Source organism: Phoenix dactylifera, chromosome 2 (assembly GCF_009389715.1).
Source record: "Phoenix dactylifera cultivar Barhee BC4 chromosome 2, palm_55x_up_171113_PBpolish2nd_filt_p, whole genome shotgun sequence".
NCBI classification, from domain to species: domain Eukaryota; kingdom Viridiplantae; phylum Streptophyta; class Magnoliopsida; order Arecales; family Arecaceae; genus Phoenix; species Phoenix dactylifera.
This window is the reverse complement of record NC_052393.1, coordinates 27,094,541-27,120,093: the sequence shown is the minus strand read 5'-3', so window position 1 is coordinate 27,120,093 and position 25,553 is coordinate 27,094,541. Positions and strand designations below refer to the sequence as shown.

Genomic DNA, 25,553 nt, shown 5'->3' with positions numbered 1-25,553 from the left:
TCTCGATCAAGCGTATACGTGACCAACTAGAGTCATTAACTTATCTGATATGAGATTGTTTCTCAATCGCTCTTGAGCTGCCACATGTGGATTAACAAGCAAGAGATGAGGCTCTTTTCCGAATCAACATGATGCCTATCATTTTAGCTCAAACCTATCTTTTTTAGCTTAAATATGAAAGAGGGGGTATTAAAGAAAAAGAACTGCTCCAGACTCGATAGTTTACAAACTTTTGTTGATCTCATATACTTATGGGTCTATCCATCCATTGGTTTACATTTTTTTGGTTAGACTTTAATATGGTCATAGAGTTAGCTGTCCCTTTTGCCTATGGATGTTTTTACATTCAATTCCCACTTGCCAATCAATATGATCCATCTTATGAGACTCAACATGTGAAAGATAGTGTTAAAAAAGAGTCCAGATTCATGTATTTATGGGCCTACCAACCTAGTAGTTAAAAAATTCAGGTTCTCTCTTGCCTATCGGCTTCTCTATGTTCTCTCTTAATAACCCAAATAACACCCATCATTTTCTCATACCAATGAGTCAATCCATTTACTAGCTCAAGAATTTGGGTCAGATTTTAATAGTGCAATTCATTCACCAATGAGAAAATTATCTTTTTAAATCTGTTTTTCTTTAAAGACCAACTAAAAATTTCTTGTCCAGTATTTTATTATTGAAAATTATTAATTGGACATTGACTTGGCTTCCGTTGTACCTTTCATCTTGAGCCAGCTCATGTTTCTTCCCCTTTTTTTTTTTTGTAGAAAATAAAAATTCTCATCATCATCAACCACATGATTCGGCGAAAGATAAAAAGGAACTCGGCATCAAAAACCCTCTCATCTCATAAACCATCTTCAAAAGGCTCAAATCATTTTGAAGCTGCCTTACATTATGTATATAAAACAAAATAGCAGTCTATTGTACTGCTGCAAATAATAATAGCTGCTATTTGTATATGTACTTTTTTTAAGAAAATAATTTTTTTTGCATGAATATTCTTCTAAATATCAAATTTTACATGAATACCATCCAAAAATTGATATTTGTATATATACCCTCGTAAAACACTTGTTTTGCTATTCTACTGTTTCATCCAAGACTAGAAGCCCAAAGAGTGAAAGCTAGGATCAGGATCAGGGTTCTCAAACGGCGAAGCCTTATACCAGTCGTGCTTGAAAAGCACTCCCTTATCTAAGGACCACCGGTTCGAAATTTCACCGCTCTCACTCTTGTGCTTCGAGCTCTTTCCAAAAACAAAACCGCCCAACATCGATCCGATTGAACTTCTGACTCCTCGCTCTTCGCCCCTGCCCCTCCACCCAAACCTCCTGATCCCCAGACCAACCGGCGACGAAAGATAGAGTAGAGTAGAGAGAAATGGGAGTAAGCCTTTGGTATTCTGTTCTTTTTTATTTTTATTTTACATATGTACCCATGCCATCTAACATCGTTAAAAAATTAACTATTTCAAATTAAAATAACTAAAATACCCTTAATGGGTAGATGTGCAAAAAGAAACATTTATAAAACGATCACGATGGAGGACAAAAAAGTAATTTCAAAATTTAATTTTATTTTTAATTAAAATAAATATAGTTTTTATTAACGATGTTGGAAGAATCGTTATATTAAGGGTATCTGTCCAAAAATAGTATTTTATGAGGTTATAGAAATAAATATAAATTTTAAGAGGGTATTTATGCAAATTTAAATTTTTAGAAGAATATTCATGTAAAAAATCCTTTTAAATAAAACAATACTCCTTTTCGATACTCAACTTTTTTTTGTTGTAAATTTCTTTCCAAGATAGCATGTACCATCTGAAATCTAATGATTTCCATTAAACAAACAATTATCTGAAAATAATATCAGTATATAAGTCATTTTTTAGCAGTCATTACTTCAACATTAAAAATTTGAAATAAAGCATTATGAATAATAAATAACAACCCTTATAGCAGTTATATAACAGTAAATACAGCTTTTGTGGGGGTCTTTTATATAATGCGATAGGATTTTTTTGCATGAATACCCTCCTAAATATCGAATTTTGTATGAATATCCTTTCAAATTAATATTTACATGTATACCCTCTTCAAATACTTGTTTTGTTATTCTATCTTTTTTTTATTCTTATTTTTGCATATGTCCCCATATCATCTAACGCCGTTAAAAAATTAACGATTCTATATTAAAATAACTAAAAAACCCTTAATGGGTAGACGTGGAAACAGAAACATTTATATGGGATCGCGATTGCAACCCCGATGACAAAAGAAAAAGACAGAGACAATAGCATAATTCTAAAATTTTATTTTATTTTTAATTAATATAAATATGATTTTTCTTAATACCGTTAGAACAATAGTTATATTAGGAGCATTTGTGTAATAACAGAGTTTTATGAGGGTACATATGTAAATATTAATTTTGGAAGTATATCCATGCAAAATTCGATATGTAGAAGGTATCCATGCAAAAAAATCCAATGGGATAAGTGCCTACAGTCACCTTGATTTGAAGTCCGGAGATCTCTGGTCTGGCCGTGAGTGGAAATTAAAGAGAGAAGCTTTCCATGTCCTCCTCCATGCACATCAATAGAAGAATGCTGAAGGAGACAACCAAAGTTGGGAAGGGATTTCCTGTGACTTGCGAGGGGCTTTGCTTCCCTGCAAAGCATTTAGTAACTCTCATGCGATGCCATTCCTGAAAGGAAACTTGATGCTAATTGATAAGTTTCACATGCCATCCATCCTTGTCAATTCAATTCATGGGTCCCAGATGTATCCTAGGAGACTTGTGGATGTATCCAAGAACACACACGAAATATAAGGCCTTAAATAATTAATCATCTTATCTATTCTATTATATAGCTATAACTCAATGAATTAGGCAAAATATAGGGGCCATTATTTTTGTTATAAGAAAATGATGGTCCGAAAAGACCCCATAATTTGGAGATATTGAAGCCTTTGACACTTACAGTGTGGTATGCAAAACGAAAAAATTCTTTTGGGATATATATTTCCTTGAGAAAGAGTTATCTAGAGTTTGCAGATTATTACTAGAGATCTATGGAAATGAAAACCAAAAAACTAATGCTTTTCAATGGAAAATAAAACTTGGCTAGAGATCCAAGTATAAGTTTTCTACGTTTATTAATTCTCTAGCGAAACAAAGACATGAAAAATGAGATTTCCTTTTGGTATAAGTTTTCAAGATGATTTTTCTTGCAACCAAACATATCCTTAGGATTGCAATAAATACCAACCATCTTCCCAAATTGCAGATTAAGTTGCATCCCCCCCAAGACAAGTGGGACTCGGTCACATCGTTGATGGCTTCAATTAAAAACAGACTTACATGGAGACATCTAAAACTTTTCAAAGAGAAAACGCAGGTAAAGGAAGCTAATTTGATAGACATTACTCTTCTTCAAAGAGAGGAAACATTAATTTTTAGAAAGGAGGGGCTGATTAGGACAACCTACTTTGCGATCATGATTCATTAGTTAATTCTTCAGTAGCACAAGTGTTTGCATAAAGTTTGATGAGCCATCACACCTGATTTTTAAACCATTTAAAATCTTCAATCAACATCATAATTCACAGTCTTTCAGATTAGAAGGGGACTTACTTTTTATGATTTGCATGTCCACAAACATATAACATGGCGAACATAAGGAGAGAATCCAAGGCTTTCATCATATATATGTTTAGCAATAATTAACTTCGTTAAAGTTTGGTCAGTAGACTATATATGCGCCATAAATTTCTGTCCTTGCACAAATCTATGCATGACTTTTTTTTTTTTAACTTAGAATCTATGCATGGCTTTCACTGCAATCTCTTTGCACATCAAAAGCCAAGAGCATACCATTCAGAATTTTTTCGGAAAAATCTGTCGACTCATTACCTTAATCAAGTTATATGCTTCATGAAGCTTCATTAAGTATCGGTAATCACATACAAGTCTTATCTCTAATCTCCTCAGCGCAGACACCAAAGAGAAATCTCAGTTTCTTGGAGTCCCCAACATCAAATCTATAATTCACCATGAGGTTCCTTGTTTATCTTCCTGTTCATCTAGACCCTAGTCCTCCATTACTTCAAGGTACAGTACTTGTGGAGATTGTTTTCTTTGAAGCCACCTATAGAGTTTGGTAAACTATGCCAGTCTCTGATATGCTCTAGAGCAAGCTTCTATATTTGTGCCCCCAATGCCAAATATAACCCACTTCCATTAATTAATCCTCTATTATATACTCTCAAGACAAGATAACAAAAACTTTTCGCAGTCAATAAGCATGACATATTAATATATTCCCCATCTTGCCTGCCTAGTTGCTGCCAATATCCATCTAATGAAACAATTTCTTTGATATATTTCATATTAATCCAGAAAAATCTTGTGGACAGATCATATTAGAGCAACGACTTTTGTTAACTTTCTTATTTGTGCCTGCAAAGATAAGCTAAATAAAATATAATGTTTGTTTCTTTCTTATGGGATTGGTCAATGCATGAAACTGCTCTAAGTTAAACAATGGTTTGAAGTTTGAACAAGTCCTGTCGGCAGCATGAAGTCCGATGGAAGAACCTTGGTTTTGTCACCAACCTCATAATATAATATTCTACTGAGAGGGTTTACTAAACTTGTCACACTGCAAAACTGCACTGATTTATAATGTTACGAATGCCCATCTACTCTCTTGTCTTAACTTGTGTGCATCGTTTAGGTCACAAAACACTGTAAGTTTTATCACTAGAGTGAGAAAGCTGAAGAAGAAACAGAGAGAGCACATACTAAAATATAGTTATTGCTAGCTTTTGCCAAGCTTGGACTCTTGCTGCAACTATAGAAGATATGATCCACCCACTAGAGTTACTCTCACTTCTCATTCAAAACTTTTCCTTGGGAAAGTTAAACTTTACCCTCTATGAGCTGTCTCTATTTACTTCCCAATGCAAGTTTTGTCACCAAAGTGACAAAGTTGAGGAAGAAACAGAGAGCACATACTTAAATATAGTTATAGCTAGCTTGTGCCAAGCTTGGACTCTTGCTATGACTATAGTAAATATTATCCAACCACCAGAGTTACTCTCACTTCTCATTTTAAACTTTTCCCAGGGAAAAGTTTACTTTACCCTCCATGAGCTGTCTCTATTTATTTCCCAATGCAAGTTTTGTCATCAACATGAGAAAGTTGAAGAAGAAACAAAGAGAACATGCTAAAATATGGTTACAGCCGGCTTTTCCCTAGTTTGGACCCCTGCTATAACTATAGAAAATACGATCCACCCACTAGAGTTACTCCCACATCTCATTCTAAACTTTTCCCTGGGAGAAGTAAACTTTACCTTCCATGAGCTGTCTCCATTTATTTCCGAGTGCAAGTTTTGTCAACAAAGTGAGAAAGTCGAAGAAAAGACAGAGCACGTACTAAAATATAGTTATAGCTAGCTTTTGCATGTAGCTTTGACAGTTGGACCCCTAAGGTACCATCTACCAACTAGAATTACTTTCATTTCTCGTTCTGAACTCATTTATTCTTAAAAAAAAATTATTTTTTTATACTGACATATGAATATATGATATTTAGAAAAGTAATTTTATATGTTCAATTAAATTTTATCTTATTCTATCTAAAAAATTAAGTGCATCTTAATTATTTTTAATTTTCAACAAATGAACATTCTTTTCTATACTCCACGTAGATTTTTTTCCTATAAAATATTAAAATTTATTTTCATAAAAAATATTATTTATTTATTTTAAATTTTAATCAAATATAAAGTTTTTTTTTTTTTTGGTTGATCATACTTTTCGTTCTAACCAAACGAGACCTCTTAAATTTTTCATGAGAAAAGCACTAACTTTACCCTCCCCGAGCTGTCTCTGTTTATTACCTGCTTTGCCACCTTTGGCCATTATTGATTCTCATACGTAGTACGTATTGGTTTCTCCCAGGAGGGGAAAGTCCACCAACTTCCCGTGCATCCTTGTACCCTTCCATCCCATCTAAGTTAGGTGTCAATATCCCTTTGGTTTGGTAGGATGTTCTAGTGGTAAATGGAAGGTCACTTTGTGATTAGTTCCTACGGTCATTATGTGATCCTCTTCTTTTTGTCCGTGCCAAAGGCGGGGTGGTGCCTCATCCCAAGCCAAGGCCAAAGGCAATTGGCCTCTTCAAGCCATTTTGTCCAGGTCCAACGGAAGCTTCCTTCCTTCCTCTTCCACAGTCCACGCTCGCAAAAGACGACGGCCATACGAATACAAAAAGCTGCAGTTGAAAGCGTCACCGATGTCTATGACTCGCACACAACCTACAATAAATGCGCAGCTGGCCTTTTCTTTCTTTCCTCGCTGTGTCCCTCTCCCGGGCTACTTTTCCTCCGTTCCTTCCTCTTCTTCTTGGAAACCAACCGCCTCTTCCTCCTTTTCTCCACTTCTATAAATCTATTTCAATACCTCCGCCTTGGCTTGATTCGTTCTCAATTACCCCTTGACATGGATTTCTCTACTCCTTCTTCTACTACTGCTTCCTCTTCTTCTTCTTCCTCCTCCTCCTCCTCCTCCTCTTCTACTTCTTCTGGGACCTGGGGAGAAGGAGGAGGTGGTAGCTACAGCTCCATGGTTTCTGAGATGGTTAGAAGGGTGATCTGTGCTATAGTTACCTGTGTTTTTGCCATAGGTTGGTCTCTCTCGCTCTCTTTCTCTCTCTCCTCTGTTTTTTTTTTCCTGCACTTTGTTCATACCAATGGTGTATGGCTTGTTGGTATAGCTGTCATGGGATTTTTTTAAGCTGGTGATGCTGTAGGGACTTCCTTTTGGTTCTTGTTACTCTGTTGTATTTTTCTGTTCTGTCTTTTTTACTTACCTGAAATTTCTGACATCGGAGCAGGATCAGCACTGATTGAATCTTTGATAAAGTGGTTTGTTGTTTTAATGTATATCAGATTTTTGATTTCTAATGTGAGTATTTGTTAATTTTTGATGGGTTAGATGGTCTATTTGCCATGTATATATATATATATATATATTTATTGGGAGGAAGGATAGGCAAAGCCTATTAAATTCATTTTCAATGAGGTAATGAAATCAATAACAACATATTCCAAACCAGAATCCAGTTCTCAGAATAACCAAACCAATTGATCAAAAGATAAACTGGGAGCAGAGTACCCAGAATGCTGCAATCTTTCTTTTCCTTGGTTGATTTCATGGTTATTGTTTCATAGGGTAATGCAATTTTCTTCACAACTTGCTTTGTTTGCCATTCTCTGGGTCTTGTAACATTTTCTTTCTTCTTTTTCCTCTCTTTTCTTTACTTGTTTTATTTGCAAAGCTATTTAAGCTCCAATTACATTTTGCACACAGTGGAGGTCAATGAGAATTGTTGCAAATGCTTTGTGAAGCATTAGCTGATAGTTGTTTTTCCTTTTATTTTTGTGCAGTTGGTTCATTCGTAGGGGCTGTGACGGGTGCTTTGATCGGCCTAGCGACTGAGAGTGGATTATTCCGAGGTGCTGGAATTGGGGCTATTTCTGGAGCTGTTTTCTCAATCGAGACTGTCGAATCATCTCTTGATCTTTGGAATTCCAATGAATCAGGGATTTGGAGTATCCTATACTTGGTAGGTTGAAAGCATTCAAGTGAGTCTTTGATGAGTAAAAAAGCTGAAATTATGAAACATTTATAGGAGAGCAACTGATTTTTATTTGCAAGCCAAATGGTATCATGATTCCTCTAATTCAACAAGACACAAACTCTAACATTGTTCTAGTAAGTTGAAAGCATGCAAGTGAGTCTTTGAAGAGTAAAAAGGCTGAAATTATGAAACATTTATAGGAGAGCAACCTATTTGTATTTGCAAACCAAATGGTAGCATGATTCCTCTAATTCAACAAGACACAAGCTCTAACATTGTTCTAGTAGGTTGAAAGCATTCAAGCGAGTCTTTGAAGAGTAAAAAGGCTGAAAAAATTTAACATTTATATGAGAGCAACCTATTTGTATTTGCAAACTAAATGGTAGCATGATTCATCTAATTCAGCAATACACAAGCTCTAACATTGTTCAAGTCCACCTTTATTTTTGAGAGAGAGAATTGCTTATGTCATACTAAAGCCTCACCTTAGAAGGAAGGTTGATTCAAAGCCAAGGCTTGTTATTAGATATTCATTTGAACATTTTGTTATAATTTGATTCTTAACAGATGGACATCATCTCTAGTCTTTTGAGTGGAAGGCTTGTTCGAGATAAGGTTGGACCTGCTGTCCAAAGTGCAGTACAGAGTCAGGTACCCACTTGTTTGGAGCTGAATTCTAGCAATTGAAATGAAGAACAGCTGTTATATTACCTTGTACAATTCTGGTTGTTCTTTGAGTGCAGATGAGTGCTATGGATTCACCCTACATTGAGATTCGTGATTTCTTTGAAACTGGAGGTACCGGGGGAATGTCGGAGGATTCTGTAGACAAGCTTCCAAAGATTAAAATTACTTCAGATGACAATGTGGATGCCTCAGGTGATAGAATCTGCTGTTCAGTGTGCCTGCAGGTTAGGATTCATCTTTGTAAATTATTTGGATCTGTGGTAATTTAATTGAGAGTTAGCTTCCTAATTAGTGGTGACTAAGTGACTGGATTTCCTTTGCAGGACTTCCAAATTGGAGAGACGGCGAGGAGCTTGCCTAAGTGTCGGCACATATTCCATTTACCATGCATAGATAACTGGCTTACTAGACATGGTTCTTGCCCTCTATGCAGAAGGGATATTTAGAAGGAATACAAACCTACACACATATATAATTATATATACATATATACATACATATATATGTATGTGTGTATGTATATATGTATGTATGGATGGATGTATGTGAGATGCTATACATCTAGGGCTATTCTAATTCTTTTACACATGTCTTGTTATTTTCCCCCTTTTCCGGGGCTAGAGAGTTGTGGATTATGAAATGAAGCTCTGCTTCCTTTACGATATCTATATATCTATTAAAAGATATGGTCTTGGACTCTTTTTTATTATAGATATATTAATTTGTAGATTAACAATTTTTAACATTTTTGCCTGCCGCTTATTTCAGCTAACTATTTCATGTATAATTTGTTTTTAGCATTTCCCCCATCTTAAAAACAGGGAATCCAGGGAAGTATGGATTATAATATTAGCCTTAAAGAGAATATTATGTCAAAGTAAATGTTGGAAAATAGTATGAAATTTATAGTTACAAATGATTAGGAATGAGGAAAATTTGGAATTGTATTAATTGAATCATTGAAGAAAGTGTTCGGCTTGTATAGACATGTGAAAGAAACATTCAAGTTGGTTTCAGGCTTTCATCAAAATGATTGGTTTTGATTTATTAAAGTAATAGGAAAGAGTAGCGCACCTGGTTCTCAAGAAAAAAGAGTAAGCCTTGTTAGTATTAATTGTGGGATGGCGGGGCTTTCATATTTTGTATGCCATAATTGATTTTTTCTTATCTTTTTAGTTGCTTTTATCACTAAAGTTTAGTAATTCTTCATCAATTCTATTTATATATTTTATAAGACAAATCCTAAAATAACTGTATTGATATAAAAAATTCTATTTTATGAACTAATAGTGATGCACTGCCCTCTCTAAACTCACAGTCATCTATTTATAAATTGTTATGATAAAAAAACTCATCTAAAAAGACTAGTCGGAAGGTATTATTTAGATTCCTTAATTCTATATAAATATTGAGCGTTTACTCAGTTTATGGCCGATATGGAACTTAATACACATATGTACAAATCCTCATATACTTTTTTTTTAAGCTCTAGCCTCTTTTTCGTTAGGCTAACAACCTAAATCTATTTAAATCCAATCAAAAGAACCGAAAATTAAATTGTAAATATCACTGTCAACTCTTGGTTAGTCCAAAGATATTTATGCTATAGTATTTTCTACTTTATATAGGTTTATAGGCTGGACCCACTCTGATACTGTTTGTCATAATCTAAAATTTCATCCAAAAAACACTAACTAAAAGATATTATTTAATGTTCGACCAGGAAGGCTACTCCTCATCTCTACTTTCAGCAGCGATCAGTCTAGTCTAGTAGGTTCTCTCGCCAGTGAGTTCGGCTTTTCATTTCGAATAAAAGGAAAGAGCTTTTGGTCTTGTATAAATATTCAAGATTTATCTAACATACACCTATATGATCTTATATAGGAGGCTCTAATGTATCTAGCAAATTCAAAAGCTTTGCCTTCTATCTCCTCCTTTCTTGGTCCCAAAATTTCACCCGGCCATCCTTCTCCATGAAAGGGGTCAATGGTTTTAAGTATTCATGTTTAGAAGTTGATGGCCAGTCTGCAATCATGAATACATCATTGAAGCAGGTGTAAATGTGCATGTCACCATGTCAGTTTCCCCTGGTGTTGAGTTAATGCACCCTCAAATTAATATTATATAGATATATGTACATATATATTAGTTTTATTTACTTTCTTGAGAAGATTAAAAAAAAGGGAGGGGCTCAAAAAAACCTCCACCTACTTGAAGAAGAAGAAGGGAGCAAGTTTGATCAGGGGAAGCCCCATTAACAGGAAGTAACGAAGAGCAAGAAATTAAGGCAGGAGTGATGCAGCAACAGCATCATAGTCCTATGGCAACCTCTCAATAATTAAATGATCGAAGAGTCGATCAATCGGAGATAATAGTATTCGTTAGAAACTAATCGAGAATTTTTTATTAGTTCTCTTTAGAAAATTGTGGTATTGAAAGAGACCCTGGGTGGCTATAAAACTTGGTTCTGATGTGAAGAATTTTATGGAAATGTGCATTCCATGCGGAAGAAATAATGAGTTAAGTGACCCTTCTTTAGACACGAGCATGCAGAACTAATTTGATAGAAATATTTTCTGGAATTTTAAAATTGATCTTGAAATTGTAAAGTTATATATTGACGGTATCTTCATTTCAGCTCCATATAAAGCCATGTATCAATGATTCATGATATGAAAATTTTGTATTTAAGTTAATTATAGAGAGGTGGAGATTATTTACTAGTTATGTTTTCTCGTGACATGATGATTAATAATTTAACCAACTTTAAAAATCGCACAAATTATACTATCTACTTTCACCCCGTAGCGTTATCGTTGTTGTCAAGCTTGTTAGGAAACAAGCAAAAAGACTCACATGATGTATGGGACTAAATATTTTTATGAGCATGACAATCTTCATGATAGATACAAACGATATAGGGTTAATTGCTGCTCCATGCTTTTTTTTTCTCTCTCTTATTTTTTCGAGAAAAAGAGAGGATGACCTCGCACCAACTTATTGGAAGTTACAAAGAATTACAGAAGTTAGGAGATTACAAAAGAGTCTTAGCTACTTAGAATTATATCATGTCTCACTACAACTTTAGCCGCATATAGTTGATCGCAGAAGCTTCTCATCAGTATAGAAGAAGTTTTCTTGTTTAGAAATACCTGGAAATTCCTTTCATCTCCAAACTTTGCTCATGCTTTTTGTTGTCTTTTAACCTTGTTCTCTTTTGCATTCTTTCCCCTTGAAGGTAATTGTTGATGGCCTGCCCATCTTACTTTTAATCATCCTCCAAATGCTCCTTGTGTACTAACAGTGTATAAAAAGGAAAGCCTCCCATTAGGCGTCAAGCAAGTCTACGTGATTTTGGGCATATTAATTAGACATAGATTTGGCTGCACTCAAGTAGATCTTCATTTAAATATGGTCAAATCTAAATTGGACGATGAAGTCTTATGTCGATGACCCAAGCTGTTGGATGTGATCTATTATCTCAAATTATTTATACATAAAAAATCATATCATTTAAAGTTTCATAGCCCATATATTGTTTCGTGTTATTTAAACTGTCTAATTTTTTGATCACTTGAAGCATAGTCTAAAATTTTCAAATTATATAATTTATTGTATACAAGTATTTTAGTGGTAGTAAATCACATTTAATGTTCGGATTATGAATATAGGATTCTATCGTTCAATCTAAACTTGATCGAATCCGGTTGGAAACCTACTTGAGGACTCAATTGGTTTGCTAGAAGATGAGAGAGAAAGTATGGTTAATTGAAAAATGAAGAAATGCCTTATATTTAGATGGAATTTTCAAAGAAAGATATGAAAAAGTAGCTTTTCTATAGAATTAAGTTTCCATATTTCATGAAAAACAAAAATTCATGCTTAACTCGGAAAAATCTAATTTTCTGAAAATTTGAAAAAAATATAATTCCTACCAGCTAAAATTTAACTTTTTTAAAATATTTTTAAATTTGTAGATAGAATGGATATAATTTTTTTATCAAATATCTAATAGATATTTCATATATATATTTTTAAAAAATAATAAATACTTAATTTAAAAACAAATATCATATGGGTTCTCCATCAACTTCTCAAGGAAAATATTTCTGCTTCAACTACTTGCGAGCCAAGCGGATGCTAAGAGTAACCAAGTTTATTTAAGTAAAATTTTCTTTTACGGAAAGAACTCTGCGTACATCTCCTGTACCCCACCTAAAATCAATCCTCTGGACGGTCCCTGATGCACTGAAAAAAAAATCACACAGTTTTTATAAAATAAAATATACAAGCAACTTTATTCCCAAAAACCCCGCTGCAACGCCATAACCAACCCTCCTTCCTTCCTCGGTCTCGCCGGAGAGGCAAAAGCGAACGGAGAAGAGAAAGAGAGAGCGATGGAAATGGAAATATTGGGCATAAATTTTGGTTGCGTGCTGGCGTCGCTGACGGCGGGGAAGTTCCCGGAGAAGGACTGCCTCCTTCCCCTCATCTCCAAGATCCTCGGCTACTGCATCGTCGCCGCCTCCACCACGGTCAAACTCCCCCAGGTCCCCAAACCCTAACCCGGTCCCGATCTCCTATTCCTCTTGCCCCCCTGTTCGGATTCTTGGGTTGCAATTGGGGATACTCTTCTCAAGAATCGGAAGTTGTGCTCAAAATGTAATCTTGGCCGTCGGTTTCATGCTCTTGAAGATTACCGAAAAAGTGTCATATTTTTTTTTCTTGTTTTCTTGGATTTGATCTAATTTTCTTGCCTTCAGAGAAGAAATTAGGTGTTTTTAAAATAAAGAATTACTTTCCTGTTTTGATTGCGCTAAAACGTTCGTTCCAACGATTGAAGTGGATAGGAGAGTGCTCAAATTTGACCTTGTTTTAAATTATTAAAAAAATGATATATATGTTTTCTTTCCTTCAATTAAACGCTTCTTGAGTGGATCTCGTGATCTTCTTGTTTTTTTTTTTTGAATTAAAAGCACAAGGGATTGTAACCAATCCGGCTGCATGTGGAAGAGGTTCAAGAATCTATGGAGCCCATATACTTTATAATCTCGGATCAGGGACATTGTTCTGTTGTGCGATCCGATGAACAGAATTCTGAACATGGCAAAATATTTGTTGAATTGAACTGTGTACAATTTGTAAATGAAGGTATTCAATTATCTAATGTTTGGAGACTAACAATTATTTTAAAATTAGTGCCATCTATATTTCGACATTTTTCTTTTTCATGTAGCCGTGTTCTTGTTAGAGTGAGAGGCTCAAATTTATAACTCATCTTTATGCTAAGTCCTTTGTCCTATCCCTGTATTCAAGTGAGGTTCTTAGTAAATCTCCTGTTTAAATGCACCAAATAATCATTATACCACATCTTGAAGCCTTTTTGATCAAATTTGCTGAAGGGGGGGATCTCCAATTTGATCAAGAGGTTAGTTAATTTAGAATATTTCAGATTTTCAAGCCCACCTATTAAGCCAAACTCATATGATTCATAAGTGTAAGACATAATCAGATCCCTATCATATGTTTTGATGACCAAAAAAATGGCTCCCTTTCTTGCTTCATTCTCAAGAATTGTCTGTAGTTTATTGGAGCAGCTTTACATTCAGGCTTGACAATCATATACTTTTAGTTCAAATGAACCTGCCTTTGCAGGTCATTTCATTCCTTTTTTTCCTGTCTTTTCTAGCTGATCAAATTTGGATTTAATACCTTAAGCAAATCTAAAACAAACAGCTTAGACAAATTCGCTCTGTTCATTTAGAACTAGGAATACTGGAAGGACATCGGAACCTAGACCCTTAGGCAATCTTTCTTTTTTGTGATATTTGTTCCTTTTTATTAATCAAAGGCCATATAATGTCTTGGTCAGCTATCTGGCATTTGCATGATAAAAGTAGATAAAGAAGAACATCAACAAAAATCCATGTGTCATTGATTTAAAGAAACAAGATAAGATATAAAAATGGAAAAGAAATGCATTCATTAAAACAGAATTTCAGATAATCTTCTTGTCTTTGGCTATAATAGTGACAAGGAACATAACCTAGTTTTATAGTTTCTTTGGTACTTTTGTTTTCCTCCAATACCCCTACTCTTTTGAAGATTATATGGAAGAGAGACAGAGCAAGAATTAATAAAGAGATAGAAAGAAGGGGTTGACTGAGGTATGGAGGAGGGTAGACAGAAGCCATTATCTAGAATAACTGGTTTTCTTCCCAAGGATAACGAAATCTTCTCCTTATGCTATTTGCATTAAATTGTATGTTTACCTCTTATGGGCAATTGCAAACAACCTAAGTGCTTGGTGTCTAGACATGCACTGAGACTTGTACAGCTTTTAAACAATGTCATAGCCATTTCAGTTTTTCTACAATCGTGAATATGGTACGCAGTAATGAGTGAGAAATATCAAATATATATTGAATAATTCTGCATGTGAGATTTGAGCTTCCTTATTCATGACCTGGTTCTATCATTATCTTTGACTGTATAGTATTTTTTTGTTGTGCTAGCAGTCTTTCGATCACCTCTGATTGAGTTGCTGGAGGGAATCTTGATATGTATGCTCATTGCATTTGTCTGCTATTATTGGCATAGTGGTTTCTTCTACTTTTGGAGATAATTGTGAGCGCTAATAGTCTGTCGTCGTTTATGCAAGACTGAAAGAACATACAACTTTCCCTGCTCCCATTATAGATGTACTTTTCCTCTAACATACTAGCGCATTATGGCCGTATAGATGATTTGTCTTTACCATTGACTTGTAATTTTAAATGAGGTTGTGATCTTATCACATGCAAATTTGTTTCATGACCATTCATGTGTATTCTGCAAAGTCAAGGCTTCATTTGTACCTTTGTTGTTTGAATTGGTGACAGGAATAGCTTTTCTGTCCTAGTTAGGAAACTATCTTTTCAATGACATGCTTCAGTTGTTGTTTAGGATGCTATAGTTCCATTTCTATCATGATCTTACACTTGATCCTTCTTTTGTTCTTGCAGATATATATCATATTGAAGCACAAAAGTGTTAGGGGACTTAGTGTTGCGGCTTTTGAGCTTGAAGTAATTGGTTATACAATTGCTTTGTCATATTGTATTCACAAAGGGCTTCCATTTTCAGCTTATGGAGAGCTAGCCTTCCTATTAGTTCAAGGTATGCATTTTCTACTAATTAAAGGATGTTGGGTGGACAAATTCGATATAATGTCTGACCATTTTTTGTCTTCGAATTCTAATATTAACTTAATTTTGTCATGGACCTTAATAGATGCCTATTTGGTTTTTGTTTGCAGCTATAATTTTAGTTGCGATTATCTACTACTATTCCCAGCCACTTGGAACCAAAACATTGATCAGAGCTCTGCTGTATCCTGCATAACCGATATCTAGATATCTGCATCACTGAAATTGCTTAGGAAATGGCTGAAATATATTGGTACATCTCATTACTCATAGCACGCTTTGGGAATCAGGATTCAAATCCTCAAAATTCCAGTCTCTATTCTGGGAGATCATGGTGCTGTTATCTGCTTTCCTTAAGTAACGGTCTGTTAGATATTGTGCTCTAGCACCAACCGTATTAGCTGGGCAAATTGACCCAATTCTTTTCGAAGCCCTATATGTGAGTTGCTACCAATGCTATACATCTCAGAGTTACATGTGCCTTGTGTATAGAACAAGCTCACATGCTAGATTCATTTAGCTCTCTCTCTCTCTCTCTCTCTCTCTCTCTCTCTCTCTCTCTGTGTGTGTGTGTGTGTGTGTGTGTGTGTGTGTGTGTGTGTGTGTGTTTGTGTGTGTGCTCGTGTGTGTGTGTGTTTTACTACTTATTATGTCCTGTCTAATAAACATTCATTTGTTTGCAGGCTTTGCAACATGCCATATTCTTCTTCGCTAGAGTTCCACAAATATGGAAAAACTATACTGTAAGTTTTTTTTTATAATTTCACTTTTTTTGTGGTTGGACTAGACACAATGGTCAGTCTACCTCTTGGCTATAATTACTCTATGTGTATATTTGGAAAAATTTCATCTTTTTCTTCCCCTCTAATCTTTCTGATAAATAATTATTGTTAGTGAGAAAAATGCTAAGTCTGCCTAGGAGTTAGTATTAGGTGGGTAGTAGGGAAGAAAATATGATGAAGATTTGAACGGTTGGAGTAGGAAATTTTTGAGTTTTGAAGTGGCTACATATTCTTGTTATAAGACTCTTGAAGTTACTAGCATAGTTGTCGATGAGGGAGATGTTAAAAACAATATGAAAGCAATCTATAGAAATGGTCGTAAAAAGAGATCCTAATGCAGGAAATGAAAATCATGATCATAACGGAAGTAAAAAATATATTGCAAGAAGACATGCTCAAATGTATGGAAACCAAAAGAAGAGGAATAAGGAACTTGTTTTAAGTGGATTCCTACTGATTTCTCAACTTGGGTTCAATTTGACAAATAGATACAGTCATACAAGTATAGTCTCTGTATATTTATGAAGAAGCTTCTCTTTTGATGTCTCTAATCTCTTGCTTTAAGTGAATGAAAGGGGCGATCTTTTCAATATGTTTAAGAAAAATTTTTAATTAAAATTTTCTCATCCTCTTTCCTGTTTTGAATGACTAGGGTTCTAGACCTTTGAGTGATAGTTTAGAGCCGAGGTTTTAGATCCTAGTGGGATGGTAGGTTGGAATATGGTAGTCCCGAGTGCCAAGACGGAATGAGTTGAGAAATGGATCAGGATGGGATGGAACATCCACTGTCCTGCTGTCTTGAGTGTAGGGACGTAGGGTGTCTTATTCCACAGAAAAGCTAGGACAGGCCCCATCCCACAATATGTAAGACCTTGGTTATGGTAGGTGATAAAGAGTAGCAAAGGGTAACAATCAGGTCTCTCCTCCTTGCTACATTTCTTTATAAATCTCATCCATTGTAAGTATATTTCTTGAAAGAAACCTTTTTTTCTCATTTGTTTTGGAGAGTTTTTGAAAAGAATTGTGCCACTTTCGCATTTTAGTTCCCATGAAACTCCTACTTGAATGAAAAATTGGTTTCCTGGTAAGAAAGATTAGCATTGGGAGAATAGATTGCATTTTATGTACATCATATACTGGGATGAATTTTTAGTTGGTGCATGGATACAGAATTATGATATTTGAGGAATGTCCAAAATGTGGACGTGAGAAAGCTGGGATCACACTTTAGCATTTGAGTTGGTGATGGATATTCAACTAGATCCATGTATATGATTGTGCAATCCTTTGGAGAATGATTTGTGGTATCTCAAAAATATTGTAGTCTTGAATCAGCAGTCTCTCAGCTCCCTCTCCCTTTTTCTGCCACATTGACAGGGTAGATGGAAGGCTGTAAATAGTTTTTCTACCTATATGTGGGATATCATATAGAGAGATTTTTGTCACCCATAAAGTATGTGATATCATGTACATTTGTTTAAGCATCCTCAAGTTTACATGAGTAACTCCATTGCAAGCATGACTGACTTTTGGCAGGTCACTCTAGCTTGAACCTATGACCTTAAAGTTACAGTTTTCATGCCAACAAACTAAGCCATGGGTTAGAATCCTTAATCCCACTGCTATTTAAAAGCCTCAATATTTCTTCCATATGAGAACTTTCAATAGCTCAAATAACCCCTGTTCCAACAACGATTTTGTTGTCCTTAAACAACCTATCCCATAACTTCTTGTCTAAAACTTGGATCTCCTTCAGTAGGGGGAGACTCGCATGGTGCTATTTTTTCATGGAACAAAGACTATTTCACATGGCTCGATAGGCTGATGGAATAAGCAGCTTCAGAATCTCCAATATTTTAGAACAAGAGGTTACAGGCACTCCTATCTTTTAGAGACATTAACCATCCCTTTGTTTTTCAGAAACATCCACCAAATCCCAGATAAACATTTTATGCATGCTTGACAAGACTAATGATAAATATTAATCCTTCTCTGTAACTCTTTTATTAGACTTTTCGTGCCCCATTGCCAATCTGTGGACATATACGAGATGAATATCAGCAGAGCCCAGAGGAAAATGTAAAAGAGCCTCATCTTGTGGTCCCACCATGAAATGTGTATGGCTTTGACAACTCATTATGGTTCAATATGTATAGAGAAGCCTTACTAGTTGAGTACTTTCACTAGGTAGAAACTTTTACTCTACTTGTACTGGCCCTGTTGGCATAGTAGTCCTACCAACGTGCCCTTATTCTTAGCATCTCATGTTCCCAGGACACACCCAAATTTACATGGCCTCCACTACTAAAGCTGATGGTGTAGGACAATCTGTGGGAGGGGTATCAACGAGGGTTTAGGCTTGGGCTGATATCTGTTGGTTTCGGAAAAATCCTAATCAAACCTGGCATTTGATTTAAATTGAACTATGAAAGCTGGGTGGTCGCCAAAATTGATAATGGATGCAGTAATGAATCTAGAGAATATGAAATTAGAGCTCAAATAAGGAATAAGAGGGTTTGGTGGTGCTTGGGAATAGGCTAAATGCCTTGCTATCCATCAGAAACATATCGGGTTTTCATATCAATGAATTAGCAAGGTAAGTTGAAAGAAGGATTAGTTAAACAGAATCTAGTCCAAGGATCTACCATGTAGCGTTTAAGTGATGAGCTAAGATATAAAACAAAGAAACGCAGGGTTTGAAAGGGGCTGTCAAGCAAATGATCTTTGCAGCAAATTTATGATGAGATGGTGGGCTGTTTAGGTGTCAAGAAAAGCAATTTGGGATCTATCTAAAACTAGGAAAAAACATATAATTAGAAAGAACTAAAAGAAATAGATTATCATGAAAATGGAAAAGGGAAAGATAGAAGAAGATAATGGACTCATATCTAGGTTTGCAAGCCTCACGCTTCTACAGCATCACATCATAGGAGAGAAAAAGAGCTGATATTCTATTCATCTTTTGCATAAAACCTAATTACATAACCGTAAGACCCAGTTATATAAGAAAAACAAACCCTAAGAATTTTTGTAACCCCAAAACTAGCCCCCATAAAGCATGGTTCCTGTGGCGTGAACAGAGTCATGAGCAGCAACACTACAGTAACTTGACCCACAATCCATCTACTAAAGTTTGAGGTCTTATAGTCTCAACCTTTCATGCCAAATAAACTTATCAATGACTAAATTAATAAGAAATAAAAGGAAAATAGCAAATTGGCAACTAATTGACAAGCAAATTCAAATCTGAGAAGAATCTTAAATCCCGTGGCCCTTTGATGTATCATGAGATGATCTTGGATCTCCATCATGATTTCTTGCTTCTTCGATCGTAAAAGGTTGCATGTTTTAAATGATTTTGGAAAATTACATTGTCAAAAAGTCCTTGAGCATCAGGCCTTTGTTTAAACGGTAATTTATTAATTTAAATCTTTATTAGATGTAGACTTTAGTTAGATCATTCCATGTTAAAATTTTTAGTAGTAACATGTACTTATGCTTGTAATTAGTGCCAACAAAAGTATCCAACTTGCATGTTAAGATTAAAGGTACATGGATCACTAATAACTTGTCCTAGTCTTCTGAACCTTATTTTCGAATTCTTTCTCTGTGTTAGTTGATTGCGAGCATCTTTCCTAATGCCGTCACTCTGTGTCATAGGTTGTTAGCACATACTAATGCTGAAAGTTACCATTGTAAAAGTAAGATGAAGAAATGCTAACATAAAACTAACATCAAACTTTGTAGTTAATCTTATATCTTTTGTGACCTAGACTATTTTTGTTGGTTTTATAATTAAGGATCAACATCTGAATACTTAATTCCGAAGCTTTGACTTATCTAGTTGAATCTTACACTTTAATTATTTAAAAAAAACTCATACCTTTGTTGTGAAACATAACTGAGGCAAATATATCAAACCATATTTTGTGTACTTGAACTTGTAATAAGCTTAAAAAAAACCATACAAAATTCAACAAAATTATTTACTCCCTAGATTTCAGCCTGTAAAGTATTAATAAACCTTGAATCTCTCAAGATGTTTTCATGTACACTCTTTGAACGACAGAACATTTGCATGCCCCATAACACTTCATCCTTATGAGATCATATACTTTTTTCGCTAGACTTTTGAATTATCAAAATTTGACACAATTATAACCTCATCATCACTTTCATTTCATAAAATGTTCATATGACAGATTGCTTCACACATTTGTGATTGATGACAATCTAATGCTTGAAATGAAACAAATCACTGCTTTCATATCCTAGAACTTTTACTTCTTTTGCCTTAAGTTATGAAGTTTGCCTTATGGTTATGTTGTGTTTGTGAATCTTTGTTTATTCTCATAGTTTATGACATGACTTAATTTGTTGCAGAACAAGAGCACTGGGGAACTAAGCTTCTTAACATCGTTCATGAACTTTGGCGGTTCTGTTGGTCAGTATCATCGAAACTGATAAGCAAAACAACTTGATATTATCATATCTTTTCAAAAATATACATTTTTTAAGACCAACTAAATTTGCACACGACAAGTGCTTTTAATTTTTCATGAAATATATGTACAATCTGTTTTTTAGAGGTTTTAATTTTAAAATTATGATCTGGTCCTTTTGACTAATTTTAATATTTTTAAATTGTGATAGTGAGATTTTTTAGTTGTTTGTTTGTTGCCAAGATAAAAGCTCAGAAACATGGAAAAAATGTAAGATGATAAGGGGAGAAAAACATGAATTGAAAGCTCTTGTCGAAGAAAATTTCCACTTTCATTATTTTGGGTCTTTTCTGAAATTTTTTTGCCAGGTTATACACCCAAAATTATAGAATTGTAAACAGTAATCTCAATTAACTTCCTCTGAAAATTTCATGATTTTACTGTGCACTCAAACACACCATCAAATTCTTCTTTTTGTATAAACTATATTTTAATTCTCTTTATATGACTTAGGCTTTCTTTGGTTGCTAAGAAAAGGAAGGAAAGAAAGAGAATAAAGGTTGATTTGGAAAAAAGGAAAAGAAATTGAGAAATTTATCTTTTCTTGTCTAAGTGGTAAAATTGCAGACTAAGTGGTACAGTGGATATAAAAAAAGAATTTGACCTTCGTTTTCTCCTTATTGTTGTCCATTGAAACTTTTCTCCAAACAAATGAAAAAAAGGTTTCCTTACTTTCTTTCCCTGTACTTCTAAAGCAACCAGAGAAGGAACCTTAACTTCTTACCCAAATGTTCCAACATATTCTCAAATTTCTCTTGAATATTTTTCCAAATAACATATTTGAACCCTTGTTCTTATTATATTAATCCCGAGCCTTAACTGAAGCACAGATGGTTTCCATTTTCAAGTCAATAAACTTCTAATCCACATTTTTTGGCATCTTGACTTAATACTCTGTTTCTTAATTTGCAGTACGAGTTTTTACTAGCATTCAGGAAAAGGCTCCGTTAAGTGGTATCCTTTTTTTTTTTCAATTTGTACTTCATAATTTTCACTCATTTCTCTTATTTTAGCTTTATATGGTAGCGTTTTGCTGTATCATTTTGTGAGTATGAGTGCTTTTATGTTATCTTTTTTGATATGTGATATCTGGATCACTTCAACCTACCTAATTGATCTTTAATGACATTTGTTTGACATTCCTTTGGTTTCTGCACTTGCACAGCATTCTTTATTTATTCTCTTTGTGGCATGACTATAATTTTCTTGCTGTTTTGCTTCATGTTTATATTTATAATGCAAAGTGCTCAATAGTGTCTTGAATAGTGTTTTTGAAGGCACATGACAAAATGTTGACTAATCGATCCATGCTCTAAATGTTTTGTCTTTCATCATCTATGGACACAAGGTCTGTTTATTAATCTAGCAGCAAGAAGATTTCAGATCTGCACAGCAAGAAAAAAGGAAGTAAGAAATAAAGAGAAAGAAAAGAGAAGTAACTCCAGGTCGTCCCTCCTCTTTGCACCCACGTTTCTTTTATTGTGTTAGGGTGTACACATATCAACTTGATGAAAATACCCTGCAGTAAAGAATCAGTCAAATCTAATCAGTTCCAATAAGTTGGCCCATAAACAAGGCCCATAATAACAAATAAAACACTATAATATCAACAAAAGACAAAACTAACACTCCCCCTCAAGGTGGAGCATATATCTCTCCCATGCTCAGCTTGGAACAAATAGTGTAATGGTGAGAGTACCAAAGAGACTTTGTAAGAATATCAACAAGTTGACTTCCTGTGCTACAAAAGGAGTAACAATCTTCTATTCCTCCACTTTTTGTCTAATAAAATGTTAATCCACTTCCATATGCTTCGTTCACCCATGAAAGATAGGATTACTTACTATATGAGTCGCTGCCTGGTTCTCACAATATATTTTCCTTGGTTTGTCAATAACAAAGCCTGATTCTTCAAGTTTTTAACCACATAAGTTCACAAACTTTATGATCCATTTGCTCTATACTCTGCTCAGCACTTGATTTAACCACAACTCCTTGCTTCTTACTTCTCCAAGTCACCAAGTTTCCTCCAATAAAAATAAAATACCCTGTAGTGGACCTTCTATCTCAAGGAGATCCTGCCCAATCAGTTTCAGAAAATGTTCAACGAAGATATTTCCAATGGGTTTATCAATGGCTTATTTTCCTGGTGATCCTTTCAGGTACCTCAGTACACGAACAACTGTGTCCCAGCATGAGGTTCGAGGAAAGTGCATGAATTGGTTGACCAGACTAACTGCAAATGTATTGCCTGGTCTTTTAATAGTAAAGTAAATAAGCTTCCTTACTGATCTTCTGTCTATCCCAGTGTCAAGTAACAAAACTCCTTGATCCAGTATAAACTTTATGCTTGGATTGATAGGATTATCCATCAATCATGCACCAAGTGTTCCGTTCTCTGTCAAAAGATCCAAAACATATTTCATTTGAGACAAACTATTGCTAGCTTTGGATCTTGCCACCTCAATACCCAGGAAATATTTTAGAGATCCTAAATCCTTGGTATGTGGCTTTCTGAAGATGCTTCTTTACCTTTTCATATAGATGTCTTAGTTATAATGAATTCATGATGTTGTGTTGGAATATTGGCCAAAGGTAGTTGATAGAGCAAGTGTGGGTTATATTGTTCCCATCTTGACTGCAAGGATGGAAATGCATAATAGTCTCTACCCTATTTTTGATTTTATCCTCACAGTGACACAACATGATTTGAAGTGGTCAATTTAGTCATTTTGTACTTGCCATTGAAGACAAACTTGCTACCAAAAAAATGCTTCATTGGCACTAGGTATCCCTACCCTATTCTTCGCCTCAGGGTGACACAACATGATTTGAAGCAGTCAATCTAATCATTTTGTGCTTTTCATTCAAGACAAACTTGTTAGTGAAAAAATGTTTCATGAGCACTAGGTGTGATGGTCCATGTATTGGTTTCATATGGGGATTTTATCTCTTCAGCCGTGGAAATAATTTAGAATCACTCTTTTCCTAAGTAAGCAAATTTTTGAGGAGTAAGACCGCATTCCTTTGCAAGAGCACATAAGTGTTGCCTCTTTGTTGGACACAAGGTAAATCACCATATGTAACAACTGCTTAAGTGGGATATTGCTTGGATTAATGGGTTATATAAGTATTGGAGCAGTTTGACAATTTGGAGGAGCTAATTTGTTGATCTGATTCTTATCAGTGTTGGCTAGTATAAGATTTTCAGGGACAGGAATGACCAGCTACCTGTTATTGCTAAAACTAATGGACCTGCAAGTAATGTGTTGTACTGCTTCTTGTTAAAATTGACATTGTGAGAGATGCAATGCACTATTCCATTACCTCAATGATGTCAGGGGGACTTGCCCTCCCATTGCACTTAAAAGAAGGTATTGCATAAGATATTTTATCGTGTAGAATTGCTTTACTCCTCGCCATCATTTCCTACGTTGTACTGGTAATTCAGTCTGCAGTCTTTTGTATAATTACCTTTTTGCTTGTACTCTAACTGCTCGATCAAATTACTGTCTTCAATTGCACCATTTATAAGTTTTGAAATTTCAGTTGCATTTAGCCTTTCGTGATGTCTGTTTGGTAGTTGGCGAGATATATATGTGTATATACATGACAATGCGTTTGTATTCTTTCAACCTACGTAGTTAAATTCATGCAAAAAAGATGCTTCTCTGCATGTACATTTTTTTGCTAGTGGATCTGCATGCTTGTTGCCCTTAATTTGTTCAAAGTGGTTTTGGGTTCTGTCATTGGCATCGTGATGAACGGCACCATATTAAGTCAGATACTTATGTATCAAACGCCGCCGCCTGCAAAGAAAGAGAAGAAAGTACAGTGAATCATCAGACTTTATATGCTTGGGGCTGCAATATCATCCTTTGTTATTGCGCAAAGTCTCAGGACTGGAGTCCACGCATCTTCACCCTCGCATCTTTTCATCTCCACCCGGATGTAGTTGGTTGCTGTGGGCATTCTCAAGATGGCTTCTCAGAGTGGAGGTTTTCTTGCTTCCCCTTTGTATCTGCACCCTTCTTATATAAATGCACTCCTTCGATAACCTTAGAATGAATGCAAAAGGAAAAGAAATACATGATTCAAAACAGAGTATGTTTATGAGATCTACTTCAAACTATTTTAATTGCCAGGATCTTGGTCCTCGATCACATGTTCTTTGTGGGTAAACCATGGGCACTGTATTTGCCATATGCTACGCTTTCTAGTCTATCCTCCAGAGATACTAGGCGGGCTTGATGTGTTATTAAATCAATGACAGATTTTTTTTTCTTTTTTTCTTTTAATTTTAATTCTGAATGTATGCAGTTTCTTTTAAGTTGCTTCATGGCATGTCCTAGAGTATGTTATTGAAAGTAATGTTTCTTTTTGAATTTAATCGGCTTTTGAGTATTCCAGAACAACACACTCATTGTTATTTGTTTTGAAGAAGTTTTATGAAAGAAGTTTGATCTAATTGAGAAAGGAGAAGAGAGCACGTGTGGTAGTAGGCAAAGATTGAAAAGCACATATATTTATAAAACGTGGAAAGATATTCTCTATATAAAAATTGAACGCCAAAGTCAGAAAGAAATGCATCTTGATTTCAAAATGTCATATATATATATATAATCATATTTTCTGTTACTTCTTATACATTTATCTTATATTAGTATGATAATATATTATCATTAATATTATAAAACATTATCATAATATATGCTATACATCGTAAATGCTA

At 34.9% G+C, this 25,553-nt stretch overlaps 2 protein-coding genes across 2 annotated transcripts; both read left to right on the top strand.

Moving 5' to 3' along the window:
- The first annotated feature begins 6,206 nt into the window (after window positions 1-6,206).
- LOC103714528 (NEP1-interacting protein 1-like) lies at window positions 6,207-9,056 on the top strand. The gene is made up of 5 exons (XM_008801810.4): window positions 6,207-6,706; window positions 7,470-7,648; window positions 8,231-8,314; window positions 8,407-8,574; window positions 8,674-9,056. The coding sequence occupies exons 1-5, from the start codon at window positions 6,523-6,525 to the stop codon at window positions 8,794-8,796; spliced, it is 738 nt and encodes a 245-aa protein (XP_008800032.2). The 5' UTR covers window positions 6,207-6,522; the 3' UTR covers window positions 8,797-9,056.
- A 3,586-nt stretch (window positions 9,057-12,642) lies between these two features.
- LOC103708680 (mannose-P-dolichol utilization defect 1 protein homolog 2) lies at window positions 12,643-25,206 on the top strand. Its single transcript, XM_008793727.3, has 8 exons — window positions 12,643-12,900; window positions 15,355-15,508; window positions 15,648-15,720; window positions 15,910-15,976; window positions 16,221-16,280; window positions 20,703-20,763; window positions 21,734-21,775; window positions 24,553-25,206. Exons 1-8 carry the CDS (start codon window positions 12,748-12,750, stop codon window positions 24,657-24,659), a joined length of 717 nt encoding a protein of 238 aa, XP_008791949.1. The 5' UTR covers window positions 12,643-12,747; the 3' UTR covers window positions 24,660-25,206.
- The last annotated feature ends 347 nt before the right edge of the window (window positions 25,207-25,553 follow it).